This window comes from Triticum urartu, chromosome 2A, assembly GCF_056163025.1.
Source record: "Triticum urartu cultivar PI428250 chromosome 2A, HENAU_Tu73, whole genome shotgun sequence".
Lineage (NCBI taxonomy): Eukaryota > Viridiplantae > Streptophyta > Magnoliopsida > Poales > Poaceae > Triticum > Triticum urartu.
Window position 1 is genome coordinate 515853919 of NC_141874.1, and position 18357 is coordinate 515872275.

Genomic DNA, 18357 nt, shown 5'->3' on the forward strand with positions numbered 1-18357 from the left:
CCTCTTTGGGGAAATACCGATGTAGTCCTAGCGGACATCAAAAGGAATTTCTGGCGTCGTTGCTGGGGAGACATCATCAACATCTACCAGGTTCCTAATCACAAATCTCATCTCCTCACAATTTACATTATTCGCCATTTGCCTCTCGTTTTCCTCTCCCCCACTTCACAAAAAAATTTCATTTTATTCGCCCTCTTTTTCGTTCGCCATTTTCTTGTCGGATCTGTTTTTGAGTGCAATCTTGTCGCGTAGTCACAATGACTCAATAGAACACCAAGTTGTGTGATTTCTCCAATACCAACAACAATGATTTCATTAGCACTCCGATTGCTCCTCCCGCCACTAGTGTAGAGTCTTGTGATATTAATACCGCTTTGCTGAATCTTGTCATGAAAGATCAATTTTCCGGTACTCCTAATGAGGATGATGCGTCCCATATTAACACATTCGTGAAATTATGTGATATGAAAAAGAAAAAAGATGTTGACAATGATGTTGTGAAGTTGAAATTATTTCCGTTTTATTTGCGAGATCATGCAAAAATTTGGGTTTCTTCGTTGCCTCGCCATAGTATCAATTCTTGGAATAAGTGCAAAGATGCTTTCATTACTAAGTATTTTCCGCCTGCAAAAATTATTTCCCTTAGAACCCAGATCATAAATTTCAAGCAACTTGAGCATGAGCATGTTGCACAATCTTGGGACAGGATGGAAATGATGCTAAGGAATTGCCCAACTCATGGGTTAAATCTTTGGATGATCATACAATTTTTTTATGCGGGATTGAATTTTGTTTCTCGTAATCTTTTAGATTCTGCCACGGGTGGTACTTTTATGGAAATTACTTTGGGTGAAGCCACCAAATTGGTTGATAATATTATGGCAAATTATTCACAATGACATACCGAAAGAGCTCCTACTAGTAAAAAAAGTTAATTCGATTGAAGAAATTTCTTCTTTGAGTGAAAAACTTGACGCTCTTATGAAATTGGATGCTAGTAAAAGTGCTCCTATTGATTTTAATGATGTGCCTTTGTCTACTTTGATTGAGAAAAATAGTGATGCCGTAGATATGAATTTTATCTCGCGAAACAATTTCAATAACAATGCTTATAGAGGTAACTTTAATCCTAGGCCTTTTCCTAGTAATTCCTCTAATAATTATGGTAATTACGATGGTAATCCTTCTTAAAATAATAATAATAGTAACACCTCTTATCTTGAGAATAATATTAAAGAATTTATCAACACTCAAAAAGTTTTCAATGCTACAATGGAAGAAAAGTTGAATAAGATTGATGATTTGTCTAGAAGTGTTGATAGAATTTCTCATGATGTAGAAAATCTCAAGATGAAATTTTTTTTGTTCCTAAGGTTGAGGAATCAATTAAAGATCTTTATGTTTCTATGGATGAAAGTAAGAAATGAACAGCTATGCTTAGAGCTAGAAGAGAAATTTTAGAAAAATGTTTTCTAGTGATTGCTTTCATAAAAGTGATGAAGATCTTAAAATGATTGGTGTTTCTTCCATTGATTCCTTGTTTAGTAAAATTAAGATTGATGATAAAGGGACTGGAGAAGAGTCAACTTTAGCTAGAAGGTGTCCCGATAATTTGGAGGGAGAAAATCTTGTTGAGAAAATTGATAAATGTGGGTTTGAAGAGGTCAAAACTTTAACTAGTGATGTGCCCACTCTTTTGGATTACAAAGACCTTAATTATGATATTTGCTCTTTGATTGATTGTATTTCTTTGTTGCAATCCATGATTAATTCACCCCATGCTTATGAACAAAATAAAACTTTTACTAAACATATTGTTGATGCTTTGATGAAAGTTTTGGAAGAAAAATTGGAATTAGAAGTTTCAATTCCTATAAAATTGCATGATGAGTGGGAACCTACTATCAAAGTCAAGATTAAGAATTATGAGTGTTTTGCTTTATGTGACTTGGGTGCTAGTGTTTCTAAAATTCTGAAATCTTTATGTGATGTGCTTGGTCTTACCGATATTGAAGAGTGTTCTTTAAATTTGCATTTGGCGGATTCTACTATTAAAAAGCCTATGAGAAGAATAAATGATGTTCTTATTCTTGCAAATAGGAATCATGTGCCCATAGATTTTATTGTCCTTGATATTGATTGCAATCCGTCTTGTCCAATTATTCTTGGTAGACCGTTTTTACGTACTATTGGTGTCGTGATTGATATGAAAGAAGGTAATATTAAGTTCTAATTTCCACTAAGAAGAGGTATGGAACACTTCCCTAGAACAATAATTAGGCCACCATATGAATCCATCATGAGGGCATCTTATGGATCTAGAAACAAAGATGACAAAACTTAGATCCTTGCTTTATGCCTAGCTAGGGGCGTGAAATAATAACGCTTGTTGGGAGGCAACCCAATGAATAAAATTTATTTTTTCCTTTTACTTCCTGTTCTTGAGTGATTATTCTACTGTTATGATTGTGTTTTTATGTTTTAATTAGTGTTTGTGCCAAGTAAAGCCTTTAGGATCTTCTTGGGTGATAGTTGACTTGATCTTGCTGAAAAATAGAAACTTCCATGCTCACGAATATAATTTTCATTTTTAACAAAAGCATGATAAAATATCAATTATTTTTTCATAAGATTAATATACAAATTGCTCAGGTTGTCCTAATTTTTCAGAATTTTGGAAGTTACAGAAGTATTCGAAATATCCATATTGCTACAGACTGTTCTGTTTTTGACAGATTCTGTTTTCTTTGCGTTGTGTGCTTGTTTTGATGGTTATATGGTTTTATTTGAAGAGTTTTTGCCATAGAAAAGTTGAAATACAGTAGATATAATTCAAGAATAAAATATGAAATGGTTTCCAACATCACTTATAGTAGTGATTTGTTTTCTTATACTAACGGATCTCACGAAGGTTTTGTTGAGTTTTGTGTGATTGAAGTTTTCAAGTTTTGGGTGATGTTACGATGGATGAAGGAATAAGGAGTAATAAGAGCCTAATCTTGGGGATGCCCATGGCATCCCAATCTATTATACAAAGAGAAGCAAGCAATCTATTATCCCCTCTTTCATCTAACGACCATCGGTATTTTACTCGAAGTTATATTTTTATTCGTCACATACTATGAGTTTTGCTTGGAGCGTATTGTATGATATGAGTCTTTGCTTGTTTTGCTTTGTGTTTTAAGTCTTGAATCCTTGTTGGACACGCCTATTTAAGAGAGCCAAAATTATTCCATGACTTGTTAGAATCGCTCTCTATGCTTCACTTAAATCTTTATGAGCTATGGAATTGCTCTAGTGCTTCACTTATATCTGTTTGAGCACGGTGTGCTTTAGTATTTTTTAAGAAATTCTCTCTTGCTTCACTTAAATTAATTTGAGAGAAAGAAATATTATGCTCATGATCTTCACTTATATTTGTTTGAGCTTATCAAAAGCAACACATGAAAATTAGTTCCAAAGTGGTAGATATCCAAGAAGGATATAATAAAAACTTTCATGAAGATCATTGGACAAAATAAACTTGATTCCTTGTAATAGTTTTGAGATATGATGATGTGATATGTGAGTCATGTTGATGAGTAATTATGCTTTACTAAGAATATTGGTGTTAAGGTTTGTGATTCCCTATGCAAGCACGAAAGTCAACAGTTATGCAATGAAATTACATCCTACTTGTGGTGCATTATTCGGTGTTAATTATGCTTAATGTTCTCTTATGAGATTATTCGTTTCTTGATTGGTCGCTTCACAATCTTTTGCTAGCCTTTATTTTGCACTAACTATGATCACTACTTGTGCATCCAAAATCCTTTAAACCAGTTTTGCCACATGAGTCCACCATACCTACCTATATGCAATATTCCTTTGTCGTTCTAAGCAAATTATGTGCCATCTCGAATTTTCAAAATAAATTTCTCTTTTGTGTGCTCGTACCGCTCATGAATCGGTAGGGGTGGCTAATATGTTTCCATGCTAGATATGTTATTCTGACGATGAGTGTTTATTCACTTGTCATTGCACGAGAGTAAGGCAAAGGTATTAGGGATGCCCAGTCCTGAAATGAAAAATGAATTTACTTTATGTTGTCAAATAATAAATTCCTTGGAAAGTGTTGGTATGGAAGGCACCCGTGGATACGGCTAGCCATGGAAAGTGAAAGTATGGTGGAAAAAGGAATAAACTTTAGTTTCTGTTTGGGAACCGCCTATGATATATCTAGCATGGAAAGTATTGGGAACTTCCCAATCATTCTCGTTGACAGGAAAAGCATGCCTCCCAAAATGTTTTTATCTCTACGTTTTTCGCTTTGAGCTCTGGCACCTCTACAAATCCCTACTTCCCTCCGCGAAGGGCCTTTCTTTTACTTTATGCAATTTTTATTTTAAATTTGAGTCTCCATATTCTCTTATAAAGAACCAACTAGGGGGAACTATGATCGTACTTGAGCATTGGGTGTAGCTAATATGCGCGTGTGTTTCATGCATGGATCAATGATTGAGCATGATGGGCTAGGGATAACTTATTTAGCGTTGATATTTTGAAAGACATGGTTGCTTGTTGATATGCTTGAGTATTTAAGTCTCATGTCAAAACTAGACTATTGCTTTGAACCATATAAAAGTCCAAATGTCCATGCTATAAAGAAAAGATTATGTGATGAATATGTTAGGCAGCATTCCACATCAAAAATTCTATTTTTATCATTTACCTACTCGAGGACGAGCAGGAATTAAGCTTGGGGATGCTGATACGTCTCCAACGTATCTATAATTTTTGATTTTTGCATCCTATTATATTATCATTCTTGGAAGTTTTATAATCATTTTATATCATTTTTGGTACTAACCTATTGACATAGTGCCAAGTGTCAGTTGCTGTTTTTTGCATGGTTTTTACATTGCAGGAAATCAATATCAAGAAATTCACCTAGTGGCACAGTATCATCACACACAGAAGTAGTATCATCATAAGCATCATGTATAGCAGAAGTGGCATCATCAATAATATGCGACATATCGGAATCAATAACAGGTGTAGGTGTCGCAAGTTTACTCAAAACAGAAGGAGAATCGAGTGCAGAGCTAGATGGCAGTTTCTTACCTCCCCTCGTAGTTGAGGGATAGATCTTGGTTTTGTTGTCTTTCAGATTCCTCATAGTGATCAACAGATATAAATCCCAAGTGACTCAGAGAATAGAGCTATGCTCCCCGGCAACGACGCCAGAAAAAGGTCTTGATAACCCACAAGTATAGGGGATCGCAATAGTTTTCAAGGATAGAGTATTCGACCCAAATTTATTGATTCGACACAAGGGGAGCCAAAGAATATTCTTGAGTATTAGCAGCTGAGTTGTCAATTCAACCACACCTAAAAGACTTAATATCCGCAGCAAAAAATTTAGTAGCAAAGTAGTATGGAAGTAGCGGTAATGGTGGCAAAAGTAACATTAGTAGTATTATAGCAATCGTAACAGTGGCAACGGAAAAGTAACTGAGCAAAGATCAATATGTGAAAAGCTCGTAAGCAATGGATCAATGATGGATAATTATGTCGGATGGCATTCATCATGCAACGGTTATAACATAGGGTGACACAGAACTAGCTCCAGTTCATCAATATAATGCAGGCATGTATTCCGAATATAGTCATACGTGCTTATGAAAAAAAACTTGCATGGCATATTTTGTCCTACCCTCCCATGGCAGCGGGGTCCTATTGGAAACTAAGGGATATTAAGGCCTCCTTTTAATATAGTACCGGACCAAAGCATTGGCACTTATTGAATACATGAACTCCTCAAACTACGTTCATCACCGGGAGTGGTCCCGACTATTGTCACTCCGGGGTTGCCAGATCATAACACGTAGTAGGTGACTATAACTTGCAAGATAGGATCAAGAACACAAATATATTCATGAAATTATAAAGGGTTCAGATCTGAAATCATGGCACTCAGGCCCTAGTGACAAGCATTAGGCATAGCAAAGTCATAGCAACATCAATCTTAGAACATAGTGGATACTAGGGATCAAACCCTAACAAAACTAACTTGATTACATGGTAAATCTCATCCAATCCATCACGGTCCAGCAAGCCTACGATGGAATTACTCACGCACGGCTGTGAGCATCATGAAATTGGTGATGGAGGATGGTTGATGATGACAATGGCGATGGATTCCCCTCTCCGAAGCCCCGAATGGACTCCAGATATGCCCTCCCGAGGAAGAACAGGGCTTGGCGGTGGCTCAGTATCGTAAAACGCGATGAATCCTTCTCTCTATTTTTTCTCCCCGAAAGAGAATATATGGAGTTGGAGTTGAGGTCGGTGGAGGTCCATGGAGCCCACAAGGTCGGAGGGCGCCCCCACCCTTGTGGCTAGGGTGTGGGCCCCCTACTGCTGATTCTTTCGCCAATATTTTTTATTAATTCCAAAAGTTATCTCTGTGAAGTTTTAGGTCATTCCGAAAACTTTTTATTCTGCACAAAAATAACACCATGGCAATTCTGCTGAAAACAGCGTCAGTCCGGGTTAGTTTCATTCAAATCATACAAGTTAGAGTCCAAAACAAGGTCAAGAGAGTTTGGAAAAGTAGATACGACGGAGACGTATCACCGATGAACTTTGAGTTTATGATCAGACCTATCTTTTTCTATCCATGAAAGTTATTTGAGTCTTCTTTGATCTCTTATATGCATGATTGCTTATAGCCTCGTATTTCTTCTCCGATATTTGGGTTTTGTTTGGCCAACTTGATCTATTTTATCTTACAATGGGAAGAGGTGCTTTGTGATGGGTTCGATCTTACGGTGCTTGATCCCAGTGACAGAAGGGAAACTAACATGTATGTATCGTTGCTATTAAGGATAACAAGATGTGGTCTATTTCTACATAAACAGATCTTGTCTACATCATGTCATCGTTCTTATTGCATTACTCCGTTTCTCCATGAACTTAATACACTAGATGCATGCTGGATAGCGATCGATGTGTGGAGTAATAGTAGTAGATGCAGGCAGGAGTCGGTCTACTAATCTTGGACGTGATGCCTATATAATGATCATTGCCTGGATATCGTCATGATTATTTGAGGTTCTATCAATTTCCCAATAGTAATTTGTCTACCCACCATTTGCTATTTTTCTCGAGAGAAGTCACTAGTGAAACCTATGTCCCCGGGTCTTTTCCTTAATATATTTGCCTTTGCTTTTATATTCAGATCTATTAAACCAAAAATACAAAAAATACCTTGCTGCAATTTATTTTATCTTGCGTTCCCACGCGATCTATCTATCAAATTATTACAACCCTCTCACGTCTGTTTGCCAATTTCTGGCGCCGTTACCCGAAAGGGATTGGCAACCCCTTTAACACGTCGGGTTGCGAGTATTTGTTATTTGTGTGCAGGTGTTGTTTACGTGGTGTTGCTTGGTTCTCCTACTGATTCGATAACCTTGGTCTCATCACTGCGGGAAATACCTACCGTCGCAGTGATGCATCATCCCTTTCTCTTTGGGGAAATACCGACGTAGTCCTAGCAGACATCAAAGGTCTTGATAACCCACAGGTATAGGGGATCGTTTGTAGCCTTCTTCGATAAATAAGAGTGTCGAACCCAACGAGGAGCTAAAGGCAGAACAAATATTCCCTCAAGTTCTGTCGACCACCGATACAACTCTACGCACACTTGACGTTTGTTTTACCTAAAACAAGTATGAAACTATTTTGCAAGAATAAAACCATGAGTACTTTGCGAGAATAAAACTACGAATAAATTTCAAGGTAATAAAATTGGATACCCTTTGTCAACAAGAAAGTCAGTTATCCCTAGGTAATCGAGAATAAGTACTGGTAATCATTCTTGCAATTCTATATGAGGAAGAGGCATGAGCTAACATACTTTCTCTACTTTAATCATATGCAATTATGATTGGACCCCTATCAAGCATTCGCAATTACTAAAGATCATTAAGGTCGTAAAACCCAACCATAGCATTAAGTATCAAGTCCTCTTTATCCCATACACAACAACCCACCTACTCTGGTTTAAGCTTCTATCACTCTCGCAACCCACCATAAGCAAATTATGAACGTATTGCAACACCCTACAACGGGGATCCCCCATGTTTGCGCGAGACGGAAGGCACCATAGGACAACATCATAAATAAAATATGCAATCATACCAACCAAGATCATGATTAACCCACATGACAAAACAGATCTACTCAAACATCATAGGATAACCATAGATCATTGGGAAATAATATATGGAGTTGAGCACCATGTTTAAGTAGAGATTACAGCGGGGAGAAGGGGTGTTACAGCGCTGCATAGAGGGGGGAGAGTTGGTGTTGACGGTAGCAAGATTATTGATGTAGATCGCCGTCATGACCCTTGCCTCGGCGGCACTCCAGCGCCATCGGGGGGGAGGGGGAGAGAGCCCCCCTCCTCCTTCTTCTTCCTTGGCCTCCCCTCTAGATAGGAGGAGAGTTCCCCCTCTGGTCCATGGCTTCCATGGCGGCGGAGGGGCAGGAGCCCCTCCGAGATTGGATCTCATTCTCTGTTCTCTTCTCTTTCACATTCCCCAGATCTGGCCCTTCACGGTTTCTTAAATTCCCGGAGATCCGTAACTCCGATTGCGCTGAAATTTTTACATGATTTTTTCATAAATTATATTTCTTGCGCCAGAAGAAGGGCCCGAACCGACCTTCGAGGAGGGCATAAGACACCTGGGCGCGCCTGGCACCCCTCGCGCCCTGGTGTATCTTGGGGCCTGTGGGCCCCCGTTTGCGTTGATTCCACCTCCCAAAAATCACATATATTCCAAAATAATTCTCCATAAACTTTTATCGTGTTTGGACTTCGTTTGATATGGATTTTTTGCCAAACAAAAAACATGCAACAAACATGAACTGACACTGGGCACTAGATCAATAGGTTAGTCCAAATAAATCATATAAAAGGTTACCAAAAATATGTGAAGCTTGTATAATATTGACATGGAACAATAAAAAATTATAGATATGACGGAGACGTGTCATCGCTTCATGGGCGCTACGGACACACAAAATAGATGTTCATTTGAATATTTAGAGGTGGCACGTGCGAATTTACTTGGAACGAGAAAGTAATACCGCATATAGATAGGTTTAGTTGACTCATCTAGAACAACTTTGTTTTAGGGGTTTGGATGCACAAGCAACATTCCCACTTAGTACAGGTGAAGGCTAGCAATTAGGTTGAGAAGTGACCAACTAAAGAGCGAAAACGGTCATAAGCATGCATTGCGAATAATTAACATTGAGTACTAGCATGAGAAGGATATAAACACCATGAACATAAACATCATAGAGACTATGTTGGCTTTGAATCAACTACATGCATGAACATGTGCCAAGTCAAGCCACTTGAAACATTCAGAGGAGGATAACATATCATCATACTACATCATAATCATCTTAATGCATGTTGACACTCAAGATAAATCATTATTCATTCCTAGCTACTTAAGCATGGCATGAGCAACTGTAATCTCTAATTGTCATCATAAACATGTTTAATGATAATATGTTGAATCATGGATACTGAGTTAAACATATTTACACAAACAAGAACAAGTTGAGTTCATACCCGCTTTTCCTTGCCAGAGTCACTTCATCAAATTATTGTCATTATTTCCCTTCACTTGCACGATCGAATGATATGAAAATAATAATAGTGCAAGAGTTTGATGGACTAAGCTAGGATCTTCAAACATTTTATTCATAGGAGAAGACAAGGTAATATGGCTCTTTGTTAGATCAACAGTAATGCATATGAGAGCCACTGGAGTTCCGCCGATGGTGGGGCAACGGGGGTGGAGGTACGAAGTGGCGCGGCTGGTGGAGGAGGGGGTGACGCAACTAGTGGTTACCGGTGTGGAGGTGGGGCAACGGGGGTGGAGGCATGAGGTGAAGAAGGTTGTCGCGGGTGGGGTCAATGTTTGACTAAATTGCTTCCACGTGGCAAGTGAAGAGATAAAACCACTGGCATGTAGATGATTTTTCGCTTAAGCCTGATTTTAAATGAAATTTATCCGAATTTGAGACTTGAGGGACCAAATCTATACCTACTAATAAAAGGGCTATCGCTTCTTACCACCGTAATTTCGTCCGTTTTGGTCCGTCCACCTCGCTCTAATAATTTTCGTTCGTTTTCGTACGTTATGAGAGCTTCGTAAGTCAGTAGGCCAGATTTTCTTATGGCCCGATAAAAAGAATCACTCTTCCCACCTCCCTTACAGAGTCATGGAGAAAAAATTGCTCAGACTTATGCTATAATTTTAGATTCTAATTAGTCCCACACTGTCTCTTTACATTAAATCCTAGCAACATATATACGTTTGAAGTTAACAGAATCAACAAGCCAAGAAAAGAAGATAAGATATGACTTAGCCTAGAGATAGAGATCTGAAGAAAGATGCCATGCATCACAAATCGATAGCCCGAGAGTGAGGGTCACGTCCAATCAAAAGAAAGAGGTGCATCAACCCGAGGGGAAGGGTCACGGCCAATCGAAAAGAAAGAGGCGCATGAAAAAAATGCAGAGCATGAGCAGGGCCGCCGGCTGCAGCCCAACCGGTGGCGGTGGTGGAGCAAGGGTGCGGGGATCCCGACGGAGGAGCCATGGCCGCTGGTGGCCCTGGAGCAGGGGGTGCAGGGGATCCAGTGGCGCGCGGGGGAGCGAGGGGTCCCCAACGGTGACGCCGCCTGGCGGCGGACGAGACATGGCCGCTGCGGGATTCCCGGGCGCGCGCGGATTTGGAGCCCTCCATAGCCGCTAGCTGGGGTGGGGTGCGGGGTGAGCGAGAGAGGGGTCTCGTTTGTGTGGTGACGCATAGGGAGCGAGAGAGGGGTCCCGGTGTGTGTGGTGAGGCATGGGGAGCGAGGGATCTTCCGGGGGCAGTGGGTGCAGGGCAGGCGGCGGCGCGTTCCAGGGAAGGTCGTGGAGATTGAGGTAGGGGAGGTCGGAATGGATAACTTTGCTATCAACCGACCAGAACGTGTGCGTGTTATCGTGGAGCGCCAGCGAGGCTGCTGATTCCCTTTTCTTTTCTTTATTTTTAGATCAAGGGCGGCTGACTTCTAAAAAAAAGACATTTAGCTAGCTAGCATGCACGAATGTTGAACGTTTCTGTTTTTAATTAAAGGTGTAGTTTTCTTTTGCGGGAATTAAAGGTGTAGTTTTGATCCTTCATCGACTGATAAATATCTCCCAGTCTGTAACATGGACGTGTTAGAGTATCTACCATCGGAGTTAGCAAATCGAGCCCTCTAAACGTCCATGGACACGCCCGATCAGTGATCTGATGTGTCTGTTTTGAGCTCTTATTTGTTCGTTTATATAGTCATACTTCTCATTTTCTCTTTTATATGTCCGGTCACTTACGCGTGAATTGTGGACATGAAGACAAAAGTAGAAAATAATAAATAAAACAAGTGAAAACAGGTCCAAGATGGGCGGCATGCTATGTGGCGGACTGACTGGGTACGTCCACAAGCCCTTGTATTCTTCCTACATTTGTCTTCAATATGAGAGTTTGCAGATAGTCCTAGACGCATAGGGATGATATGAGGGGTTCAATTGGTCATTGTTTTGCTTCTCTCCTGCTCGGTCACCGACCAGGCGTGTCCGAAAATGTTTGAGGATATGAAATGCCCGGCTGTAGAAGCTCTTAGTGTTTCACATGTGTTTATTCTCCGAAAATGCTCCGAACTCTGCACACGTTATCGGATTTAGTGCTATATATATTTGTTTTGAGGTTGAATTTAAATTTGTTTGTGCGCCTTGCAAACTCAAACTGGCTGCTAGGGTGATGTGGTATTTTTTTGGCTAGGCATTGACGATCTAATCTAAACACCATAACATTTTTCTAATTCCTAAGTTGTATCCATAAAAAACAAGACACTAGCAACACACATTTTTATGAATAATTTTAATGTGATATGCTTCATGATTAGCACACACGAAAGAAGCATGCATGCGTGAACATCGAACGAAGTATACTCCCTTTTAATGCATTTTTCAAGGCTAATTTTAACCAAATACTAGAGCAATAATTTATGACATACAACTTACACAAAGCACATCGTTAAATTCGTGTGTGAAAGGAGCTTTCAATGATATAATTTTTACATTGTGCATGTCATGTACTATTAATCTTGTCAATAGTTAAAGGCGATCTTAAAAAACGCATTAAGCACTATATAGATGGAAGGAGGGAGTACCATATCTTTATTATATGATGTCAATAATAGAAAAGAAACATTGCGTGTATGATATTTTTATTATCACTATGGTAATCTAAGGATAAGGTTGTCCATCTGGTTAGTTGACTATGATTAACGTCCCAAGTTTCAAACTAGTGCCCTAAGAAAATCCTATTGTTAATTGATCCATCATATTTGTCATCATCAAATTTATTCTCTATGTGTCCAGTCAGAGTAATTATAATTGGCGTTTGGCTTTACAGTAAAAAATATATATTTTTCTCATTACAACGCATGGGCATGTTTACTGGTGTCTCCTAAAAATTCATGGGACCAAGCGTATACCGTCGGAACTTGAGGACCAAAACATACTTTTTCTAAGAAAAAGAAAAACCTGCCGGCGCAACCCAAATTCCGACCACTACCTTTGCGAGTTGCGAGTTGCGGCCCTCAGGCGCCGCCCTCGAAACGCCACCAGGCCCTCGATCCGCCGCCTCCAACCTAGTGCTCCGACGAGCTTGCCGGCGGAGGAGCGATGGGTGAGCGGAAGGTGCTGAACAAGTACTACCCGCCGGACTTCGACCCGGCGAAGATCCCGCGGCGGAAGCAGCCCAAGAACAAGCAGATCACTGTGCGCATGATGCTTCCCATGAGCATCCGCTGTGGCACTTGCGGGACGTACATCTACAAGGGCACCAAGTTCAACTCGCGCAAGGAGGACTGCATCGGCGAGGTACGCCGATTGTCGTGATACCTAGGCTTGGTTATTTAGCCCTAGCGCCCCAGGGGGCTCTATTTTTTTAATTGCACAATTTGAGACGATTCATGCCCCGATTACTAAGCGATAGTGTCAGTTTTGCCGTGGTGTGGCGTTTGCCCATTGATGCTTGTTCCGGTCTGCGCAAAATCGAAAAGCTATAACTCAGTGATCCGAGTTGTATAGGCTAGTCAACGAAGCTATTCAAATCATATTGTCTGCTTTGATTTTTCACAATCTTCATTGGCATGCAACACAAAGTTCATGTTTATATGAAGTACTATATCAAAAGTGGGGCACACAAAGTCAATAAGAGCATCTCCAGCAGATCCCCTTTGCCCAAAAAACTCAGTGAGTTGGGTGCAGATCCCCTTTCCCTCAAAACTTCTTGGTGATCACCAAAAAACCCACCCCAACTCGCCCTATATAGAGGGGGAAGGTGCAACCCACCCTATAAATGCCACATCACCGAGCCACCATTAAATCCCACTGCGCCACCTCCGACCCCGCCCCTGCCGCTGGCGCGCACCTCACCACCAGCATCACCGCCCCGGTCGCCGGCGCACCTCCTCGCCTCTGTCGCTGCCCCCACGACTGCCGGCACGCCTCCCTGCCTCGTGCCATGAGAGAATTCGTGAAGAAGAGAGAGAGAGAGAGAGGAAGATTTTTTAGCTCACCAACATCTTGGCCCCACATGTCAGAACACATGCGAATACCAATAATTCTATTGGTAGAGCCCATATAACCACTTATAGGGGGAGTTCTCTAGTGATCTGCTGGAGATGCTTTAACTCACATTTAATCTCGAAGCACCCTGCCCTATCTTCTAGCCATAATGCAGTTCAACTGTTATTCTGAGAGTGTCGAGTCCAATTTACAACCACTATTTGCATCCAGTGTTTATCACTATATATGGGGAAGCATAACCTTCCATTGCTTGAAACTTGAATTTTGTATCCATGTTGATGATGCGTATTTTGGTTACTGATACCGATACAATGCAAATCCATGCTAATGTGATTATGTTTCTTCTATGCCCAGACATACTTGGGCATACAAATATTTAGGTTTTACTTCAAGTGTACTAGGTGCTCAGCTGAGATGACTTTCAAAACAGACCCTCAGAATTCAGACTACACGGTGGAATCTGGGGCTAGTCGCAATTTTGAACCTTGGCGGAAAGAGGATGAGGTGAGTGATATATGGCAAATTCTAAGTACAGCTTCTATGTTTCGACCAGCTTGAGTTTCAATTTAATCATGGTGATGTATTTTACGTTGTTCAGGTTGTGGACAAACAGAAGAGAAAACGAGAAGAGGAGGAGATGGGCGATGCAATGAGAGCACTGGAGAACAGAGCAATGGATTCAAAGCAGGACATGGACATACTTGCTGCTTTAGAAGAAATGCGGTCTATGAAGGTACGATCTGGGCATCTTGCCATTCTTCTGTACTTATATATGCAAAGTACTGACACTGTTTTCTTGTGCTGTTTACAGTCTAGACATGCTGGAGTCTCCGTTGACCAGATGCTTGAAATTTTGAAGCATTCCGCTCATCAGAAGGCAAGATCTCACAGATTTTGTTTTCTGTATATTTGATAAAATGTTCACATGTAACGTGTCATATTTTGGGTATTATGTAGATTAGCTTATGGCATGGTAGTCCTGGTATCATTTTCTTATCTAAAATCTTTTGTCTCTAATATTGGTCATTTTGTGTGCGGTTACAGGAGGAAAAAACAGTAGCAGAACTAGATGAAGAAGACGAAGAACTCATCAAATCAATCACTTTTCGAGTAATCCTCTATGTCAATTTTCATATGTGCCTGCATGTGCAAACTTGCATTTGAATTTTTTCTAACCGTCTCATACTGCTGGTTATTGCAGAACTCAAAAGATTATGTTAAACGGATCGAAGACGATGATGACGATGATGAAGATTTTGGTATACTAGGAAAGCCAAGTGTCATGTTAAAGGTACTTGTCTCACTGTATTGTGTATTCTTCCTTTTCTTTTCTGTTTCTATTTTATATTGTAGGTTCTATGCTCTGAAGTTCAATTGCAGAAACATCACTGTAGACAACTAGCTTGAATTTAATTCCATATTCCCAAACTAGTTGACCTGACAAAGCAGCCATCAGTTACAACTTCAAAATATGTCATTTTATCATTTGTCGTCGCTTGCTTCATTTGAAGCATTCCGACATTCCTCTTGATATGTAAACTGTAAATGTGCAGCTTTTCTATATAGACTAGTAAGGTGCCCGTGTGCCGTGACGGCATATGAATTTGTTTTTTTTATATAAACATAGTAGTACTCAAAATATTGGAAAACCATTTTTTTCTTAAATGAGCAAGGAGAACTATGTGTGCATGTGTGACCCAAATCCCATCCTTTTTTATTAAACCAATAAATCTAGGAGCATATATATGTGCCACAGAAAATAAATGCACATTGTCATAACCTTAATCTCATCTGAAGTAGCGTGAGAAAATACACAACAGCATATGTACATGTGCTTGAACTTATCAAATTACTTCAACAAAGGTAGTAGGATTTTTTTTGCTCCAGTTATCAGTTTTAAAGAACATATTATATTGAACATGTATAATTCCATCACACAAACAGCAATGACCAGATAGGTTTTCAGTAAGATAGGTTTTCAGTAACCAACAACCAGATGGAATGTGAAACAGAAATAGGACATGTTTGATCACATCGACAATAGCACATCTCGGAAGCTAAGTAATCTCTTTTTGTTGGAAGGACAATGAAGTAGTTAAAACATACCGCAGTCGACATGCATATTCCACTCTACTGTTTTACATTTATACGGAAGTTGTATAGTAGTGTCCAGTCATGTAATATGTAACTTAGAGCACTACTCCCTGTTACATGTAAGCTTCTGCCTTCTCAATTTCTCACGACAAAGTCCTCAGTAGGAAATGTAGTTTCTTCCTTCCAACCGAAGTAGTTTATCATTTAAAAATATAACAAAAAACCATTAGTGAAGACGGGCTTAATTTGGAAGTTATATATAGTTAAATAGGCAAAGTTGCTTTCCACTTTTGTTATTCTCTACATAGAGCAAATAAGTAATGTCAAACATCAGTGTGTGTTATCCCACTACTCGTGTTATCCCAGTAGTGAGTTGGTCAGAGGGGAAGGCGTCGTTGGAGGGCCTGGCCGCCGCCGCCGAAGCGCTTGACGACGCTAGTCGGAGAAACAGTGTGCGGCATCAGTCGAAGATGTAGTACGCGGAGTCCAGGTTGAAGCGACGAGTGGACGTAGTTGAAGGTAGCGGTGTTGGACAGAGGGAAGGGGGCGGACGTCAGAGATTAGGGAAGACATCGTTACCGGTCCTTGGATGTCGCCTGCGAGGCACGAGATGAGGGGAGGTGGCAATGAAAGGCGTGTGCCGCGGCTGTTGGAGATGGACTCTGATTGTGAGTTGGGAAGGGAGCAAGGATGCTGTCACCCGCAGGGATGTGGGTCGGTGCGTGTGGGCGTGTGTTTTTTAGATCGGAGGCTGGCGTGCTTGGGCATGTGTGGGCTCTTTTTTTCCGGCATCATGCGTGTGTGGATTTTATTCCCCGTCTAGACTGTGGCTGTTCTTTGGGCGGGACGGGAGACGAAACTCTGTGTTATAGTAGTAGATATGTGTTCAATATGTAAGCTAGCTAATAACTAAACTTGGAAGTACCAAAGTAATTGTCTTCTGTGAAGTATTTGTTGTGGTTTCTCTAGGATGCTTTCAGTTTGCATTAATTATAGCAATTGTTGAAGCTTAATATGAAGGAAGATGTTAATTCACTGGTAAGAGTAAAATGCTGGTCATTAAGCAATATGTAGCATAGAAGATATATCGAACATTGCCATAAATCTAATGGTGTTTATGTCTTATGGAGTCTCTCTCATTGTATCAATTTCTATTGAAGATATTCTGCAGTTTTTATATGAGGCTTGCTTTTCTTGTTGCCATGAATATTTTCTTGTATTTGTTTTTCAGTGCAACGTCTATTGAACTTGTTTATTTGAGCAGCTGACGGTTAATTTTTTTTCTGCAGATCAATGGATCTTCTGAAGCAGTGTTAAATCCAACAGATGTATTGACCAAAGCTAATGCACCTGAGAGTGCCAGTAAGGAAGGTAGGCCCTCATATGCGTTTATCATGTTTTCACAGTATCACTAATATTGTTAAGTTCTAGCTATGACTGCACATGCAGAATCCAACATTCGATAATTCGTTGTTTTAATATGCACTGAGCCTGATCCACATATAGCTTATTTGAGCCATCACTATATTTTATCATGGATTGCGAATGTCAACCCTGTTTATGTCGCTATTTGCCTCTAGTATTACCTGTGCTATTTTCTTGTTATGTGGTCAAATAGCATTCTATTTTGAAAACAAACGGGTTCCTCACAGTCGAACATTGCCCCTACAGGAAACAAGAGCTTTGCATCTAAGATGCCCAAATTCATAGTAAAACCAAAGCCCGCTGCTGCAACCGCAAATCCTCAGAAGAAACAGAAGACTGAATCCACAGCTGTCCAAGATAACGGCAAAGCACCGGCCACCGAGGAAAAAAATGAAGCTTCAGAAGGGAAGAAGACCAATGTTCTTCAGTCCCTCTGCCAGTATGATAGCGACGAAAGTGATTGACTGAAGACAACTCTTCTTGGAGTCGTAACTGCACTGGAGTAGACAAGCCCCTGCCTGGAACACGATCGTGTAACCCAGAAACCAAGCCTGTGTAAATTGTCTCCTCCCGCAAAGTCTCTGCCGCCAAATGTAAGTCCGTCGTGCTGAAAATCCGTGCCATCTAATATAGTCCAGAGACTCCAGATCTATGGACAATTTGAAGGCTTGGTTCCCGGAAGCAGCACTGAGATTATTCTTGTATTCGTGTTTTCCTCCTGTGAGTTGATTTTTCGGTACAGTTATACTGTAAATCATGGAGCTTTCATTAGTCATTCATCTTTGTCTGACGATATCGCCACGGCGTGCATTGGACGTATTCTTTTCAGAGGATGTACTGTGCGGAGAACGTAAGATGATCCAGAGATTGAGTTCCGGCGCCGCTCTAGCCCGGTCCAACCCAAGTTCCAGCCTGGCGCCCGACGCCAAGGCACCACCACCACATCCAGGCACGACCAGCGCACCGCGTCGGGCTTGGGCGCCTCTGGCTCGGTCGCACAGGGTCAAGGTCTACCGACCACCGTCCGCGGCCCGGTCCCAGGCAGCTTCCTGCTCGTACGTGTCATCAGGCCTGCTCGCGTCCGCACTCATCGTGTAGTAGCTGTTAGGATTTAAATTAATTCTGTTATTAGGGATAATCCT

The 18357-nt window shown here is 40.7% G+C and overlaps 1 protein-coding gene across 1 annotated transcript; it reads left to right on the forward strand.

Annotated features, from left to right (window-relative positions):
• The first annotated feature begins 12631 nt into the window (after positions 1-12631).
• On the forward strand, positions 12632-18008 carry LOC125538364 (splicing factor YJU2). Its single transcript, XM_048701622.2, has 8 exons — positions 12632-12985; positions 14051-14200; positions 14295-14429; positions 14508-14573; positions 14741-14806; positions 14898-14987; positions 17080-17161; positions 17462-18008. Exons 1-8 carry the CDS (start codon positions 12788-12790, stop codon positions 17677-17679), a joined length of 1005 nt encoding a protein of 334 aa, XP_048557579.1. The 5' UTR covers positions 12632-12787; the 3' UTR covers positions 17680-18008.
• Positions 18009-18357: the final 349 nt, after the last annotated feature.

Coding starts and splice junctions, on each gene's coding strand:
- LOC125538364 (XM_048701622.2), top strand. CDS start 12,788: ATGGGTGAGCGGAAGGTGCTGAACAAGTACTACCCGCCGGACTTCGAC. Junction 12,986..14,050: donor AGGAGGACTGCATCGGCGAG/GTACGCCGATTG, acceptor TTCTATGCCCAG/ACATACTTGGGCATACAAAT. Junction 14,988..17,079: donor AGCCAAGTGTCATGTTAAAG/GTACTTGTCTCA, acceptor TTTTTTCTGCAG/ATCAATGGATCTTCTGAAGC.